General features: G+C 41.8%; 1 protein-coding gene across 1 annotated transcript in view; it reads right to left on the minus strand.

Moving 5' to 3' along the window:
• Window positions 1–16669: 16669 nt before the first annotated feature.
• Window positions 16670–18477, minus strand: part of LOC115128062 (thrombospondin-type laminin G domain and EAR repeat-containing protein-like) — a 51166-nt gene continuing 49358 nt past the window's right edge. The window contains exon 11 of the mRNA XM_065015288.1: window positions 16670–17739. Coding sequence (XP_064871360.1) covers window positions 17586–17739 — 154 coding nt within the window. The 3' untranslated portion in view covers window positions 16670–17585. The remainder of the gene's footprint in view (window positions 17740–18477) is intronic.

Consider the following 18477-nt stretch of genomic DNA (forward strand, 5'->3'; position numbering starts at 1 on the left):
AGCATTACCCACCAAATAGCAGCATTACCCACCAAATAGCACTATTACCCACCAAATAGCAGCATTACCCACCAAATAGCAGCATTACCCACCAAATAACAGCATTACCCACCAAATAGCACTATTACCCACCAAATAGCACTATTACCCACCAAATAGCAGCATTACCCAACCAAATAGGACTATTACCCACCAAATAGCAGCATTACCCACCAAATAGCAGCATTACCCAACCAAATAGCACTATTACCCACCAAATAGCAATATTACCCACCAAATAGCACTATTACCCACCAAATAGTACTATTACCCACCAAATAGCAGCATTACCCACCAAATATCAGCATTACCCACCATATAGCAGCATTACCCACCAAATAGCACTATTACCAACCAAATAGCAGCATTACCCACCAAATATCACCTCTGGTAGGGTCTCCACATCTCTCTCCTCCATCAGAGCAGTGACTTCTGTCTCCTTCTCCTCTGGTAGGGTCTCCACATCTCTCTCCTCCATCAGAGCAGTGACTTCTGTCTCCTTCTCCTCTGGTAGGGTCTCCACATCTCTCTCCTCCATCAGAGCAGTGACTTCTGTCTCCTTCTCCTCTGGTAGGGTCTCCACATCTCTCTCCTCCACCAGAGCAGTGACTTCTGTCTCCTTCTCCTCTGGTAGGGTCTCCACATCTCTCTCCTCCATCAGAGCCCACTCAAGTGATGCACCCCTCCAAGGGACAGCTGGAAGAGCCCCAGTAAGCCAGTGACTCAGCCCCTGTAATCCCAGTGGAAAGAGGGGAACCGGCCAGGCAGAGACAGCAAGGGCGGTTCGTTGCTCCAGAGCCTGTCCGTTCACCTTCACACCCCTGGGCCAGACTACACTCAATCATAGGACCCACTGAAGAGATGAGTCTTCAGTAAAGACTTAAAGGTTGAGACCGAGTTTGCGTCTCTCACATGGGTAGGCAGACGGTTCCATAAAAATGGAGCTCTATAGGAGAAAGCCCTGCCTCCAGCTGTTTGCTTAGAAATTCTAGGGACAATTAGGAGGCCTGCGTCTTGTGACCGTAACGTACGTGTAGGTATGTACGGCAGGACCAAATCAGATAGATAGGTAGGAGCAAGCCCATGTAATGCTTTGTAGGTTAGCAGTAAAACCTTGAAATCAGCCCTAGCCTTGACAGGAAGCCAGTGTAGAGAGGCTAGCACTGGAGTAATATGATCACATTTTTTGGTTCTAGTCAGGATTCTAGCAGCCGTATTTAGCACTAACTGAAGTTTATTTAGTGCTTTATCCGGGTAGCCAGAAAGTAGAGCATTGCAGTAATCTAACCTAGAAGTAACAAAACCATGGATTAATTTTTCTGCATCACTTTTGGACAAACAAAAGTTTCCGATTTTTGAAATGTCACGAAGATGGAAAAAAGCTGTCCTTGAAACAGTCTTGATATGTTCGTCAAAAGAGAGATCAGGGTCCAGAGTAACGCCGAGGTCCTTCACAGTTTTATTTGAGACGACTGAACGACCATCAAGATGAATTGTCAGATCCAACAGAAGATCTCTTTGTTTAAAAGAAAATAATTTTTCCCGACATTCGCTTCATTCCAGTTTAATGTCTCTAGACCAGTTCAGACCTGTAGTGTCTGGGCGTTAAGCTCCCTCTTGTCCTTTGCCAGGGCCAATTAAGAGCAGCCATGTTCTCCAGGGCATCACGACTCTCTGATACCCCTCTCTTTAGGAGGGTCTGACTGGACCACAGGGGTAGGACTGACTCACGGCCCGGAAGGAGGGAGAATAATTAGAGGGAGGAGACAAGGGATGTGAGGGAACAAGGGATGTGAGTAGCACGGCCACCAGTGGGAGACACTGAGTCAAATATGTGTTCCTGCTATATTTACAGTAAATGCACAGCTCACAACGGGGATGAGAGGGAGCAAAGATAGCAAGGACGGGCTAATTGACTAGAATGCAGGGACAGGTTAATTGACTAGAATGCAAGGACAGGTTAATTGACTAGAATGCAAGGACAGGTTAATTGACTAGAATGCAAGGACAGGCTAATTGACTAGAATGCAAGGACAGGCTAATTGACTAGAATGCAAGGACAGGCTAATTGACTAGAATGCAAGGACAGGTTAATTGACTAGAATGCAAGGACAGGCTAATTGACTAGAATGCAGGGACAGGTTAATTGACTAGAATGCAAGGACAGGTTAATTGACTAGAATGCAAGGACAGGTTCATTGACTAGAATGCAAGGACAGGTTCATTGACTAGAATGCAAGGACAGGTTCATTGACTAGAATGCAAGGACAGGTTAATTGACTAGAATGCAAGGACAGGCTAATTGACTAGAATGCATGGACAGGCTAATTGACTAGAATGCAAGGACAGGCTAATTGACTAGAATGCAAGGACAGGCTAATTGACTAGAATGCAAGGACAGGTTAATTGACTAGAATGCAAGGACAGGCTAATTGACTAGAATGCAGGGACAGGTTAATTGACTAGAATGCAAGGACAGGTTAATTGACTAGAATGCATGGACAGGTTAATTTAATAGAATGCAAGGACTGGTTAATTGACTAGAATGCAAGGACAGGTTAATTGACTAGAATGCAAGGACAGGCTAATTGACTAGAATGCAGGGACAGGCTAATTGACTAGAATGCAAGGACAGGCTAATTGACTAGAATGCAAGGACAGGTTAATTGACTAGAATGCAAGGACTGGTTAATTGACTAGAATGCAAGGACAGGTTAATTGACTAGAATGCAGGGACAGGCTAATTGACTAGAATGCAGGGACAGGTTAATTGACTAGAATGCAAGGACAGGTTAATTGACTAGAATGCAAGGACAGGTTCATTGACTAGAATGCAAGGACAGGTTCATTGACTAGAATGCAAGGACAGGTTAATTGACTAGAATGCAAGGACAGGCAAATTGACTAGAATGCATGGACAGGCTAATTGACTAGAATGCATGGACAGGTTAATTTAATAGAATGCAAGGACTGGTTAATTGACAAGAATGCAAGGACAGGCTAATTGACTAGAATGCAGGGACAGGCTAATTGACTAGAATGCAAGGACAGGCTAATTGACTAGAATGCAGGGACAGGTTAATTGACTAGAATGCAAGGACTGGTTAATTGACTAGAATGCAAGGACTGGCTAATTGACTAGAATGCAGGGACAGGCTAATTGACTAGAATGCATGGACAGGCTAATTGACTAGAATGCAAGGACAGGCTAATTGACTAGAATGCAAGGACATGCCAATTGACTAGAATGCAAGGACAGGTTAATTGACTAGAATGCAAGGACAGGTTAATTGACTAGAATGCAAGGACAGGTTAATTGACTAGAATGCAAGGACAGGTTAATTGACTAGAATGCAAGGACAGGCTAATGCAAGGACAGGTTAATTGACTAGAATGCAAGGACAGGCTAATTGACTAGAATGCAAGGACAGGCTAATTGACTAGAATGCAAGGACAGGCTAATTGACTAGAATGCAAGGACATGCCAGGTTAATTTGACTAGAATGCAAGGACAGGTTAATTGACTAGAATGCAAGGACAGGTTAATTGACTAGAATGCAAGGACAGGTTAATTGACTAGAATGCAAGGACAGGTTAATTGACTAGAATGCAAGGACAGGTTAATTGACTAGAATGCAAGGACAGGCTAATTGACAAGAATGCAAGGACAGGTTAATTGACTAGAATGCAAGGGCAGGTTAATTGACTAGAATGCAAGGACAGGTTAATTGACTAGAATGCAAGGACAGGCTAATTGACTAGAATGCAAGGACAGGTTAATTGACTAGAATGCAAGGACTGGTTAATTGACTAGAATGCAAGGACAGGCTAATTGACTAGAATGCAGGGACAGGCTAATTGACTAGAATGCAAGGACAGGCTAATTGACTAGAATGCAGGGACAGGTTAATTGACTAGAATGCAAGGACTGGTTAATTGACTAGAATGCAAGGACAGGCTAATTGACTAGAATGCAAGGACAGGCTAATTGGACAGGCTAATTGACTAGAATGCAATTGGACAGGCTAATTGAACTAGAACAGGTTAATTGACTAGAATGCAAGGACAGGCTAATTGACTAGAATGCAAGGACAGAATTGACTAGAATGCAAGGACAGGTTAATTGACTAGAATGCAAGGACAGGTTAATTGACTAGAATGCAAGGCTAATTGACAGGTTAATTGACTAGAATGCAAGGACAGGCTAATTGACTAGAATACAAGGACATGCCAATTGACTAAATGCAAGGACAGGTTAATTGACTAGAATGCAAGGACAGGTTAATTGACTAGAATGCAAGGACAGGTTAATTGACTAGAAATGCTAATTGGAACAGGTTAATTGACTAGAATGCAAGGACATGTTAATTGACTAGAATGCAAGGACAGGTTAATTGACTAGAATGCAAGGACAGGTTAATTGACTAGAATGCAAGGACTGGTTAATTGACTAGAATGCAAGGACAGGTTAATAGAATGACTAGAATGCAGGGACAGGCTAATTGACTAGAATGCAAGGACAGGTTAATTGACTAGAATGCAAGGACAGGTTAATTGACTAGAATAGAACTAGAATGCAAGGACAGGCTAATTGACTAGAATGCAAGGACAGGCTAATTGACTAGAATGCAAGGACAGGTTAATTGACTAGAATGCTAGAAAGGACAGGTTAATTGACTAGAATGCAAGGACAGGTTAATTGACTAGAATGCAAGGACAGGTTAATTGACTAGAATGCAAGGACAGGTTAATTGACTAGAATGCAAGGACAGGTTAATTGACTAGAATGCAAGGACTGGTTAATTGACTAGAATGCAAGGACAGGCTAATTGACAAGAATGCAAGGACAGGTTAATTGACTAGAATGCAAGGGCAGGTTAATTGACTAGAATGCAAGGACAGGTTAATTGACTAGAATGCAAGGACAGGCAGGAATTGACTAGAATGCAAGGACAGGTTAATGACTAGAATGACTAGAATGCAAGGACATGCAAGGACAGGTTAATTGACTAGAATGACTAGAATGCATGGACAGGCTAATTGACTAGAATGCAAGGACAGGCTAATTGACTAGAATGCAAGGACACTAATTGACTAGAATGCAAGGACAGGCTAATTGACCAGAATGCAAGGACAGGTTAATTGACTAGAATGCAAGGACAGGTTAATTGACTAGAATGCAAGGACAGGTTAATTGACTAGAATGCAAGGACAGGTTAATTGACTAGAATGCAAGGACAGGTTAATTGACTAGAATGCAAGGACAGGTTAATTGACTAGAATGCAAGGACTAGAATGGCTAATTGACTAGAATGGTTAATTGGACAGGCTAATTGACTAGAATGCAGGGACAGGCTAATTGACTAGAATGCAAGGACAGGCTAATTGGACAGGACTAATTGACTAGAATGCAAGGACAGGTTAATTGACTAGAATGCAAGGACAGGTTAATTGACTAGAATTAATTGACTAGAATGCAGGTTAATTGACTAGAATGCATGGACAGGCTAATTGACCAGAATGCAAGGACAGGCTAATTGACCAGAATGCAAGGACAGGTTAATTGACTAGAATGCAAGGACAGGTTAATTGACTAGAATGCAAGGACAGGTTAATTGACTAGAATGCAAGGACAGGTTAATTGACTAGAATGCAAGGACAGGTTAATTGACTAGAATGCAAGGACAGGTTAATTGACTAGAATGCAAGGACAGGCTAATTGACTAGAATGCAAGGACAGGCTAATTGACTAGAATGCAAGGACAGGCTAATTGACTAGAATGCAAGGACAGGCTAATTGACTAGAATGCAAGGACAGGCTAATTGACTAGAATGCAAGGACTAGAATGACTGGTTAATTGACTAGAATGCAAGGACAGGCTAATTGACTAGAATGCAAGGACAGGTTAATTGACTAGAATGCAAGGACAGGTTAATTGACTAGAATGCAAGGACAGGTTAATTGACTAGAATGCTAGAAAGGACAGGTTAATTGAATGCAAGGACAGGAACTAGAATGCAAGGACAGGTTAATTGACTAGAATGCAAGGACTGGTTAATTGACTAGAATGCAAGGACAGGCTAATTGACTAGAATGCAAGGGAGCTAATTGACTAGAATGCAAGGACAGGCTAATTGACTAGAAATGACAGGGACAGGTTAATTGACTAGAATGCAAGGACAGGTTAATTGACTAGAATGCAAGGACAGGTTAATTGACTAGAATGCAAGGACAGGTTAATTGACTAGAATGAACAGGCTAATTGACTAGAATGCAAGGACAGGTTAATTGACTAGAATGCAAGGACAGGTTAATTGACTAGAATGCAAGGACAGGTTAATTGACTAGACTAGAATGCAAGGACAGGCTAGAATAATTGACTAGAATGCAAGGACAGGTTAATTGACTAGAATGACTAGAATGCAAGGACTGGTTAATTGACTAGAATGCAGGGACACTAGAATGCAAGGACAGGCTAATTGACTAGAATATTGACTAGAATGCAAGGACAGGTTAATTGACTAGAATGCAAGGACAGGTTAATTGACTAGAATGCAAGGACAGGTTAATTGACTAGAATGCAAGGACAGGTTAATTGACTAGAATGCAAGGACAGGCTAATTGACTAGAATGCAAGGACAGGTTAATTGACTAGAATGCAAGGACAGGCTAATTGACTAGAACTAGAATGCAAGGACAGGCTAATTGACTAGAATGCAAGGACAGGTTAATTGACTAGAATGCAAGGACAGGTTAATTGACTAGAATGCAAGGACAGGTTAATTGACTAGAATGCAGGACAGGTTAATTGACTAGAATGCAAGGACTGGTTAATTGACTAGAATGCATGGACAGGCTAATTGACCAGAATGCAAGGACAGGCTAATTGACCAGAATGCAAGGACAGGTTAATTGACTAGAATGCAAGGACAGGTTAATTGACTAGAATGCAAGGACAGGTTAATTGACTAGAATGCAAGGACAGGTTAATTGACTAGAATGCAAGGACAGGTTAATTGACTAGAATGCAAGGACAGGTTAATTGACTAGAATGCAAGGACAGGTTAATTGACTAGAATGCAAGGACAGGTTAATTGACTAGAATGCAAGGAATGCAGGACAGGTTAATTGACTAGAATGCAAGGACAGGTTAATTGACTAGAATAGAATGCAAGGACAGGCTAATTGACTAGAATGCAAGGACAGGTTAATTGACTAGAATGCAAGGACAGGTTAATTGACTAGAATGCAAGGACAGGTTAATTGACTAGAATGCAAGGACAGGTTAATTGACTAGAATGCAAGGACTGGTTAATTGACTAGAATGCAAGGACAGGCTAATTGACTAGAATGCAGGGACAGGCTAATTGACTAGAATGCAAGGACAGGCTAATTGACTAGAATGCAAGGACAGGTTAATTGACTAGAATGCAAGGACAGGTTAATTGACTAGAATGCAATTGACTAGAATGCAGGACAGGCTAATTGACTAGAATGCAAGGACAGGTTAATTGACTAGAATGCAAGGACAGGTTAATTGACTAGAATGCAAGGACAGGCTAATTGACTAGAATGCAAGGACAGGCTAATTGACTAGAATGCAAGGACAGGTTAATTGACTAGAATGCAAGGACAGGTTAATTGACTAGAATGCAAGGACAGGCTAATTGACTAGAATGCAGGGACAGGCTAATTGACTAGAATGCATGGACAGGCTAATTGACTAGAATGCAAGGACAGGTTCATTGACTAGAATGCAAGGACAGGTTAATTGACTAGAATGCAAGGACAGGCTAATTGACTAGAATGCAAGGACAGGTTAATTGACTAGAATGCAAGGACAGGCTAATTGACTAGAATGCAAGGACAGGTTAATTGACTAGAATGCAAGGACAGGTTAATTGACTAGAATGCAAGGACAGGTTAATTGACTAGAATGCAAGGACAGGTTAATTGACTAGAATGCAAGGACAGGCTAATTGACTAGAATGCATGGACAGGCTAATTGACTAGAATGCATGGACAGGTTAATTTAATAGAATGCAAGGACAGGTTAATTGACTAGAATGCAAGGACAGGCTAATTGACTAGAATGCAGGGACAGGCTAATTGACTAGAATGCAAGGACAGGCTAATTGACTAGAATGCAGGGACAGGTTAATTGACTAGAATGCAAGGACTGGTTAATTGACTAGAATGCAAGGACAGGCTAATTGACTAGAATGCAGGGACAGGCTAATTGACTAGAATGCATGGACAGGCTAATTGACTAGAATGCAAGGACAGGCTAATTGACTAGAATGCAAGGACATGCCAATTGACTAGAATGCAAGGACAGGTTAATTGACTAGAATGCAAGGACAGGTTAATTGACTAGAATGCAAGGACAGGTTAATTGACTAGAATGCAAGGACAGGTTAATTGACTAGAATGCAAGGACAGGTTAATTGACTAGAATGCAAGGACAGGCTAATTGACTAGAATGCAAGGACAGGCTAATTGACTAGAATGCAAGGACAGGCTAATTGACTAGAATGCAAGGACATGCCAATTGACTAGAATGCAAGGACAGGTTAATTGACTAGAATGCAAGGACAGGTTAATTGAATGCTAATTGAATGCAGGGACAGGTTAATTGACTAGAATGCAAGGACTGGTTAATTGACTAGAATGCAAGGACAGGCTAATTGACTAGAATGCAAGGACAGGCTAATTGACTAGAATGCAAGGACATGCTAATTGACTAGAATGCAAGGACAGGTTAATAGAATGCAAGGACAGGTTAATTGACTAGAATGCAAGGACAGGTTATTGATAGAATGACAGGTTAATTGACTAGAATGCAAGGACAGGTTAATTGACTAGAATGCAAGGACAGGTTAATTGACTAGAATGCAAGGACAGGTTAATTGACTAGAATGCAAGGACAGGTTAATTGACTAGAATGCAAGGACAGGCTAATTGACTAGAATGCAAGGACAGGTTAATTGACTAGAATGCAAGGACAGGTTAATTGACTAGAATGCAAGGACAGGTTAATTGACTAGAATGCAAGGACAGGTTAATTGACTAGAATGCAAGGACAGGTTAATTGACTAGAATGCAAGGACAGGTTAATTGACTAGAATGCAAGGACAGGCTAATTGACTAGAATGCAAGGACAGGCTAATTGACTAGAATGCAAGGACAGGCTAATTGACTAGAATGCAGGGACAGGTTAATTGACTAGAATGCAAGGACTGGTTAATTGACTAGAATGCAAGGACTGGCTAATTGACTAGAATGCAGGGACAGGCTAATTGACTAGAATGCATGGACAGGCTAATTGACTAGAATGCATGGACAGGCTAATTGACTAGAATGCAAGGACAGGCTAATTGACTAGAATGCAAGGACATGCCAATTGACTAGAATGCAAGGACAGGTTAATTGACTAGAATGCAAGGACAGGTTAATTGACTAGAATGCAAGGACAGGTTAATTGACTAGAATGCAAGGACAGGCTAATTGACTAGAATGCAAGGACAGGCTAATTGACTAGAATGCAAGGACATGCCAATTGACTAGAATGCAAGGACAGGTTAATTGACTAGAATGCAAGGACAGGTTCATTGACTAGAATGCAAGGACAGGTTCAGTGACTAGAATGCAAGGACAGGTTAATTGACTAGAATGCAAGGACAGGTTAATTGACTAGAATGCAAGGACAGGTTAATTGACTAGAATGCAAGGACTGGTTAATTGACTAGAATGCAAGGACAGGCTAATTGACTAGAATGCAAGGACAGGCTAATTGACTAGAATGCAAGGACATGCCAATTGACTAGAATGCAAGGACAGGTTAATTGACTAGAATGCAAGGACAGGTTAATTGACTAGAATGCAAGGACAGGTTAATTGACTAGAATGCAAGGACAGGTTAATTGACTAGAATGCAAGGACAGGTTAATTGACTAGAATGCAAGGACAGGTTAATTGACTAGAATGCAAGGACAGGTTAATTGACTAGAATGCAAGGACAGGCTAATTGACTAGAATGCAAGGACAGGCTAATTGACTAGAATGCATGGACAGGTTAATTGACTAGAATGCAAGGACAGGCTAATTGACTAGAATGCAAGGACAGGTTAATTGACTAGAATGCAAGGACATGCCAATTGACTAGAATGCAAGGACAGGTTAATTGACTAGAATGCAAGGGCAGGTTAATTGACTAGAATGCAAGGACAGGTTAATTGACTAGAATGCAAGGACAGGCAAATTGACTAGAATGCATGGTCAGGCTAATTGACTAGAATGCATGGACAGGTTAATTTAATAGAATGCAAGGACTGGTTAATTGACTAGAATGCAAGGACAGGCTAATTGACTAGAATGCAGGGACAGGCTAATTGACTAGAATGCAAGGACAGGCTAATTGACTAGAATGCAGGGACAGGTTAATTGACTAGAATGCAAGGACTGGTTAATTGACTAGAATGCAAGGACTGGCTAATTGACTAGAATGCAGGGACAGGCTAATTGACTAGAATGCATGGACAGGCTAATTGACTAGAATGCAAGGACAGGCTAATTGACTAGAATGCAAGGACATGCCAATTGACTAATATGCAAGGACAGGTTAATTGACTAGAATGCAAGGACAGGTTAATTGACTAGAATGCAAGGACAGGTTAATTGACTAGAATGCAAGGACTGGTTAATTGACTAGAATGCAAGGACAGGCTAATTGACTAGAATGCAAGGACAGGCTAATTGACTAGAATGCAAGGACAGGCTAATTGACTAGAATGCAAGGACAGGCTAATTGACTAGAATGCAAGGACATGCCAATTGACTAGAATGCAAGGACAGGTTAATTGACTAGAATGCAAGGACAGGTTAATTGACTAGAATGCAAGGACAGGTTAATTGACTAGAATGCAAGGACAGGCAAGGACAGGTTTGACTAGAATGCAAGGACTGGTTAATTGACTAGAATGCAAGGACAGGCTAATTGACTAGAATGCAAGGACAGGTTAATTGACTAGAATGCACTGGTTAATTGACTAGAATGCAAGGACAGGCTAATTGACTAGAATGCAAGGACAGGTTAATTGACTAGAATGCAAGGACAGGTTAATTGACTAGAATGCAAGGACAGGTTAATTGACTAGAATGCAAGGACAGGTTAATTGACTAGAATGCAAGGACAGGTTAATTGACTAGAATAACTGGTTAATTGACTAGAATGCAAGGACAGGCTAATTGACTAGAATGCAAGGACAGGCTAATTGACTAGAATGCAAGGACAGGCTAATTGACTAGAATGCAAGGACAGGTTAATTGACTAGAATGCAAGGACTGGTTAATTGACTAGAATGCAAGGAGTTAATTGATGCAAGGACAGGTTAATTGCTAGAAAGGACAGGCTTGTTGACTAGAATGCAGGGACAGCTAATTGTAGAATATAATTGACTAGAATGCAAGGACAGGTTAATTGACTAGAATGCAAGGACAGGCTAATTGACTAGAATGCAAGGACAGGCTAATTGACTAGAATGCAGGGACAGGCTAATTGACTAGAATGCATTTGCCCAAGGAGTTAAGGGAGTGTAAGCAAGAGGATACCATCCTGATCTATTCTGTAGTATGACAGAACTAGAACTACAGAAACTACTATGTCCCAGGGGATAGGTGTACCTGTCATGTTCGTCACATAGAAATACCAAAACAAAAACCCCTAGACATACAAAAAAATAGATTTACCCACTCTAGTCACAACCTGACCTAAACAAAAATATATAGAAAATCAGAGATATCTAAGGTCAGGGCGTGACAGTACCTTGCTCAGAAAATCCTTAGAATCAGCAGCTTCCTCTCCTGCCCTCTCCCTGTCCAGTACAGAGGGTTAGAGTGTGACTTCTGTTCCTCAGGAGGTCCAGTATCCAGTGGCACATAGCTGGGTTGATGATCATGTCCTGTAGCTTAGTCAATAGTTTGTGAGGATTGATGGTATTGAAGGCGGAGCTAAATTAACAAGATGCCTGCGTGGGTGTCGGGTGTCTCCAGGTGTTGCAGTGTGTGGTGGAGTGTCGGGTGAATGGAGGCTTCAACTGAACTATTAGCTCTGTTAGCAAACCTGTTGATCCATCAATGGGGATGTGCATGATTTTAAGTAGACCAGGACTAGGCCTTCAAATGCTTTCATGGCCACATAATTTTAATTTAACCTTTATTTTACTAGGCAAGTCAGTTAAGAACAAATTCTTATTTTCAATGACGGCCTAGGAACAGTGGGTTAACTGGTCTAGGAACAGTGGGTTAACTGCCTGTTCAGGGGCAGAACGACAGATTTGTACCTTGTCAGCTCGGGGATTTGAACTTGCAACCTTTCGGTTACTAGTCCAACGCTCTAACCACTAGGCTTTCCTACCTTCAAAAGAAGGGTCCTTCGATACATACTGTGAATAGAGACAAGTTAAATATGTTACCCTTTAAAATAGGGATATTGAAACACATCCATTATATTTTACATTCATTTCGCTTTTCCTAAAAATAACTTCTTCACGGCAGGATCCAGAAGTGCAAACTTTACCTCTGACCCGAAAACAGAGGAACGATGCAGGACCTGTTGTGCAGAAAAATGTCACTTGATAGATAGTCATGTCTCCTTGTCTTTGATAGCGAGTGTATGTATCCTATCCAATGATCTACCCTGGATTGCTGACGTAATGCACTAGCCAATCAGAGGATTTAAGTAGTCCTCCATAGGAATGAATGGAATTCTACAGTATTTCAATGAAATGTTTCAAGGACAAAATTACATGTATTTTGGTATTTTGTTGTTGTCATTAGTAACATTAGAACTTAAAAAACATTACACTTTAAGAAAAATGTTTTTATATATTTTATGTTTAGCTCACATAATATAATTATTAAGGTGTCTGTAATATAATAAACATGGAAAAAACACATGTAGACATTAATACATGCATTTCTAAAACTTCCAAAATATATTTTACACTGGTAGGAGAGAGCCAAGATGGAGGCACGGTGGCATCAACACACTGGTGGGGGAGAGCCAAGATGGAGGCACGGTGGCATCAACACACTGGTGGGGGAGAGCCAAGATGGAGGCACGGTGGCATCAAAACACTGGTGGGGGAGAGCCAAGATGGAGGCACGGTGGCATCAACACACTGGTGGGGGAGAGCCAAGATGGAGGCACGGTGGATGAGGAGAGCCAAGATGGGCACGGTGGCATCAAAACACTGGTGGGGAGAGCCAAGATGGAGGCACGGTGGCATCAAACACTGGTGGGGGAGAGCCAAGATGGCACGGTGGCAAACACACTGGTGGGGAGAGCCAAGATGGAGGCACGGTGGCATCAAAGAGCCAGGCACGGTGGCATCAAAACAGTGGGGGAGAGCCAAGATGGAGGCACGGTGGCATCAAAACACTAGTGGGGGAGAGCCAAGATGGAGGCACGGTGGCATCAAAACACTGGTGGGGGAGAGCCAAGATGGAGGCGCAGTGGCATCAACACACCACCCTCATACATGTCATCTAGTGTATATATAAATCACTGATCATATCTCCAGCAGGTGGCACAGCTCTACAGTAACAGAAACACAAGACGACCAGAGCAGCTGTATGTGGGCCAAAGTCACAGAATTGTATTTAAATCATTGTAAGACAACAAAGAGTATAAATATTTTATTTAAAACAACATTTTGAACTACGGGAACAAACATTATAGCTAGACCACTCATGGGTGGTGAATGCAGGAGCTAATCCTCAGTAGCTTATCTTTTCAGGATGTACAGTATAGCATTAGTAGGCAGTACAGATAATGCACAGAATTGTCTAACAAAGTATACACGTTCATGTTTAACATACACTGCACCATAGACATAAACACCTGATTTGCTTGCGATATTCCTATCTAGACAGGACAAATGAAAGACTCTATACATTTCCTTGACAATATCTTATTATTTCTTCATTTTACATTGAATGAATGTCAGATACCCATATAACATACAAGTATATTTAGATACTATGTGAAACCCATCAATGTTTCTATTGAAGCTAATTAAATTACTGTAAATAACCACATATAAAAAGAGATTATTTTTTAATTATGATATTGTAATTATTTACGAGCTATATTATTACAATGGCAAGACAGCAGCTGAAAAATCATGGCACGGTATAAAACTCTCACGTTTATTCTAGAGGCAATCAAGAATTCAAGCCTTCAATTTGAATGAAATGCAAAGCAACAAAAATGATGACTCAGTATTATAAATACAGTGTCGTTTTAAGACTTTGAAGTCTAATCTTGGAAGGCTGTCGTCTCGGAACCTAGAAGGCTGTCGTCTCGGAACCTAGAAGGCTGTCGTCTCGGAACCTAGAAGACTGTCGTCTCGGAACCTAGAAGGCTGTCGTCTCGGAACCTAGAAGTCTGTCGTCTCGGAACCTAGAAGTCTGTCGTCTCGGAACCTAGAAGTCTGTCGTCTCGGAACCTAGAAGTCTGTCGTCTCGGAACCTAGAAGGCTGTCGTCTCGGAACCTAGAAGTCTGTCGTCTCGGAACCTAGAAGTCTGTCGTCTCGGAACCTAGAAGGCTGTCGTCTCGGAACCTAGAAGTCTGTCACCTCGGAACCTAGAAGTCTGTCGTTTCGGAACCTAGAAGGCTGTCATCTCGGAACCTAGAAGTCTGTCATCTCGGAACCTAGAAGTCTGTCATCTCGGAACCTAGAAGTCTGTCATCTCGGAACCTAGAAGTCTGTCATCTCGGAACCTAGAAGTCTGTCACCTCGGAACCTAGAAGGCTGTCACCTCGGAACCTAGAAGGCTGTCGTCTCGGAACCTAGAAGGCTGTCGTCTCAGAACCTAGAAGGCTGTCGTCTCGGAACCTAGAAGGCTGTCGTCTCGGAACCTAGAAGTCTGTCGTCTCGGAACCTAGAAGTCTGTCGTCTCGGAACCTAGAAGTCTGTCACCTCGGAACCTAGAAGTCTGTCACCTCGGAACCTAGAAGTCTGTCATCTCGGAACCTAGAAGTCTGTCATGACACGAGAGACTAGCTGTTAGGTAATTGTCCAGCTTGGATTCCTTTGCTATAGCAGTTCAGTTTCGTGGTAGATCATATCCTGATTAAAACCTTTGGTAGCGCAGGGCCACTGACACAACCTGCATTTAAATCTCATTCTCAACCTTTCTAATCAGCTGTTATTTCCAGACCAACACACTCCTCCTTTCCCATGAGTCTTTGCTGAAGCAGTTCAGTTTAACTCTCAAGCTTTATATGAAGTTGTAAACTACAACAAACAAAGAAACAAACAAAGAAACATTCCCATCTTCTCTTTCTTCCCCTGTTGGAGCCAAGTTTCTATCTTTCTTTGGTTATGCAAATATCTGTTTATTAGGTCATATTGCATCATTTAGAATCATTCCGATTCTATATAAGGTGTAGACATTAATTTGGTTATGTGGTGTTATGATTTAAATGAGAAACGGTCAATTACGCCCTCTAGCCAGAAACAGTCTAGCCCGCCCAGATATGTAAATTAGGGAATTTAGAGACAGGAAGTAAGGCTTGCTGGTTATGGCAAATGTTTGAGATACTGTGAAGGCATAAATGTTTTGAACCACATATGTCTTACCTTGCTTTTTTTTTAGTTTAAATTGAATATTGGAACCTTTGTTATTATCCGAATGTATTATTTTGAATTTTACAAATAGAAACTTTTAGTTTTAATAAATCAAGCCACTGGATTCTTGACTTTCGATGGGATTTTGGATGTGCATCTCTGATCATCTGGTTTTCCCACGGCGGAAAGCCGCTGCGATCCAATCTATTCTCCTGTGACAGTGTCCATGATTTCTATAAGATGGCGCCGTACCGTAATGCTGTCGTCTTCAGAGCTTCGACCCAACTTTGCTATACAGTAACATGCTATACAGTAACATGCTATTCAGTAACATGCTATACAGTAACATGCTATACAGTAACATGCTATACAGTAACATGCTATACAGTAACATCAAAGTTCTGGCTCTGTGCTTCACAGATCGGGGTTTTGACTGACAGACGTCATAGACTTGACCACTGTGTGCGACAAAGATCTTTCCCCCCCAGCCCTCCAGCTAATTGGGCAACTTTAGCAAAGATCTTTCCCCCCCAGCCCTCCAGCTAATTGGGCAACTTTAGCAAAGAAGCCCTCCAGCTAATTCTTTATCTTTACCCCCAACCCTCCCGCTAATTGGGCTTTAGCAAAACTTTCCCCCAACCCTCCAGCTAATTGGGCAAAGCAAAAATCTTTCCCCCAACCCTCCAGCTAATTGGGCAAAAATCTTTCCCCCAACCCTCCAGCTAATTGGGCAACTTTAGCAAAGATCTTTCCCCCCCAGCCCTCCAGCTAATTGGGCAACTTTAGCAAATGTTTTGTTGACCGAGCGATGCTGTAAATTACAAGGACTCTATGTATTTTAGAAGTTGAAATGTTGCAGATTATAATAAATATGGCTATGTTACCGTTAATATATTATCATAAATATGTATATATTCCTGCTACCAACCAGTCACCTTTCAGCCATGTTTATGTGCATCCTACGTCCAATCACTTTTTTTTTTTTAAATTAAAAAATGTTTACGCCCTTAACCACTGCGCCACCCGGGAGGCCCCCGACCAATCACTTTTTATGTATAAACCCACCTCCACCACTCTGGACATTGAATAAGGTTCTGGTACTGACCTGTATATACAACCACTCCAGTACCCAAGTGGCGAATAAACTTTGAAACTTGTCCCTCTTATAGTGTAAGTTGTTTACAAACCAACGGTACACATTCCTTCCCTCATTTTCCACAATCTCATGATGCTGCTGCAACATCTCTCTCGTCGTTTTAAAAGCAGGATTCTCTCCCACAGCCTGGATCTCCGACACAACTGGGGAGACAATTACAGTTCTGTCTGCCTTTCTTTCTGTGTCTGTCTGTCGGGCCATTCTGTCTGTCCGTCTGTCTGCCTTTGTCTGTCTGTCGGTCTGTCTGCCTTTGTCTGTCTGCCTTTCGGTTGGTCTGTCTGGCTGTCTGCCTTTCTGTTGGTCTGTCTCTCTTTCTGTTGGTCTGTCTGCCTGTCTGCCTTTCTGTTGGTCTGTCTGCCTTTCTGTTGGTCTGTCTGCCTTTCTGTTGGTCTGTCTGCCTGTCTGCCTTTCTGTTGGTCTGTCTGCCTTTCTGTTGGTCTGTCTGCCTGTCTGCCTTTCTGTTGGTCTGTCTGCCTGTCTGCCTTTCTGTTGGTCTGTCTGCCTTTCTGTTGGTCTGTCTGCCTGCCTTTCTGTTGGTCTGTCTGCCTGCCTGCCTGCCTTTCTGTTGGTCTGTCTGCCTGCCTTTCTGTTGGTCTGTCTGCCTGCCTGCCTGCCTTTCTGTTGGTCTGTCTGCCTGCCTGCCAGTCTGTCCAGCAACACTAGAAAAGCTGTGATTCATTCCCCTTCCATTGTTCCACCACACCATGTTTCTCTAACTGGCTCGGATAGTGGAGCGTCAGAAACAGCGAGGAATCAGTATGTCTTCAGCCTGAAGACTTTAGACAGGGGAGAGGTGGCACTAGAATAGACGAGAAAGGATCCCGCTGTGGTATTGAAATATTCCCAGTCGGTACAGCCGATGGTTGGGAGCCGGTGGATAGGGACAAATCCCTCATATCCCTGCCACCTGGAGGGACAAGCACAGAAGGATATAGGTCAAACTATTCATGTTTTCACTTCATATTAATTAAAGTCCTTTGAGTCATTTACCACACTGTAAGGACTTTTAACACAATAAAATGCCAGTTTAACACTGTTTAAAAGAATACCTCACCTGTATATAACACTGTTTAAAAGAGTACCTCACCTGTATATAACACTGTTTAAAAGAGTACCTCACCTGTATATAACACTGTTTAAAAGAGTACCTCACCTGTATAAGAGTACCTCACCTGTATATAACACTGTTTAAAAGAGTACCTCACCTGTATATAACACTGTTTAAAAGAGTACCTCACCTGTATATAACACTGTTTAAAAGAGTACCTCACCTGTATATAACACTGTTTAAAAGAGTACCTCACCTGTATATAACACATTTAAAAAGAGTACCTCACCTGTATAAGAGTACCTCACCTGTATAAGAGTACCTCACCTGTATATAACACTGTTTAAAAGAGTACCTCACCTGTATATAACACGGTTTAAAAGAGTACCTCACCTGTATAAGAGTACCTCACCTGTATATAACACGGTTTAAAAGAGTACCTCACCTGTATAAGAGTACCTCACCTGTATAAGAGTACCTCACCTGTATAAGAGTACCTCACCTGTATATAACACGGTTTAAAAGAGTACCTCACCTGTATATAACACGGTTTAAAAGAGTACCTCACCTGTATATAACACGGTTTAAAAGAGTACC

This window comes from Oncorhynchus nerka, unplaced genomic scaffold (assembly GCF_034236695.1).
Source record: "Oncorhynchus nerka isolate Pitt River unplaced genomic scaffold, Oner_Uvic_2.0 unplaced_scaffold_1543, whole genome shotgun sequence".
NCBI lineage: Eukaryota > Metazoa > Chordata > Actinopteri > Salmoniformes > Salmonidae > Oncorhynchus > Oncorhynchus nerka.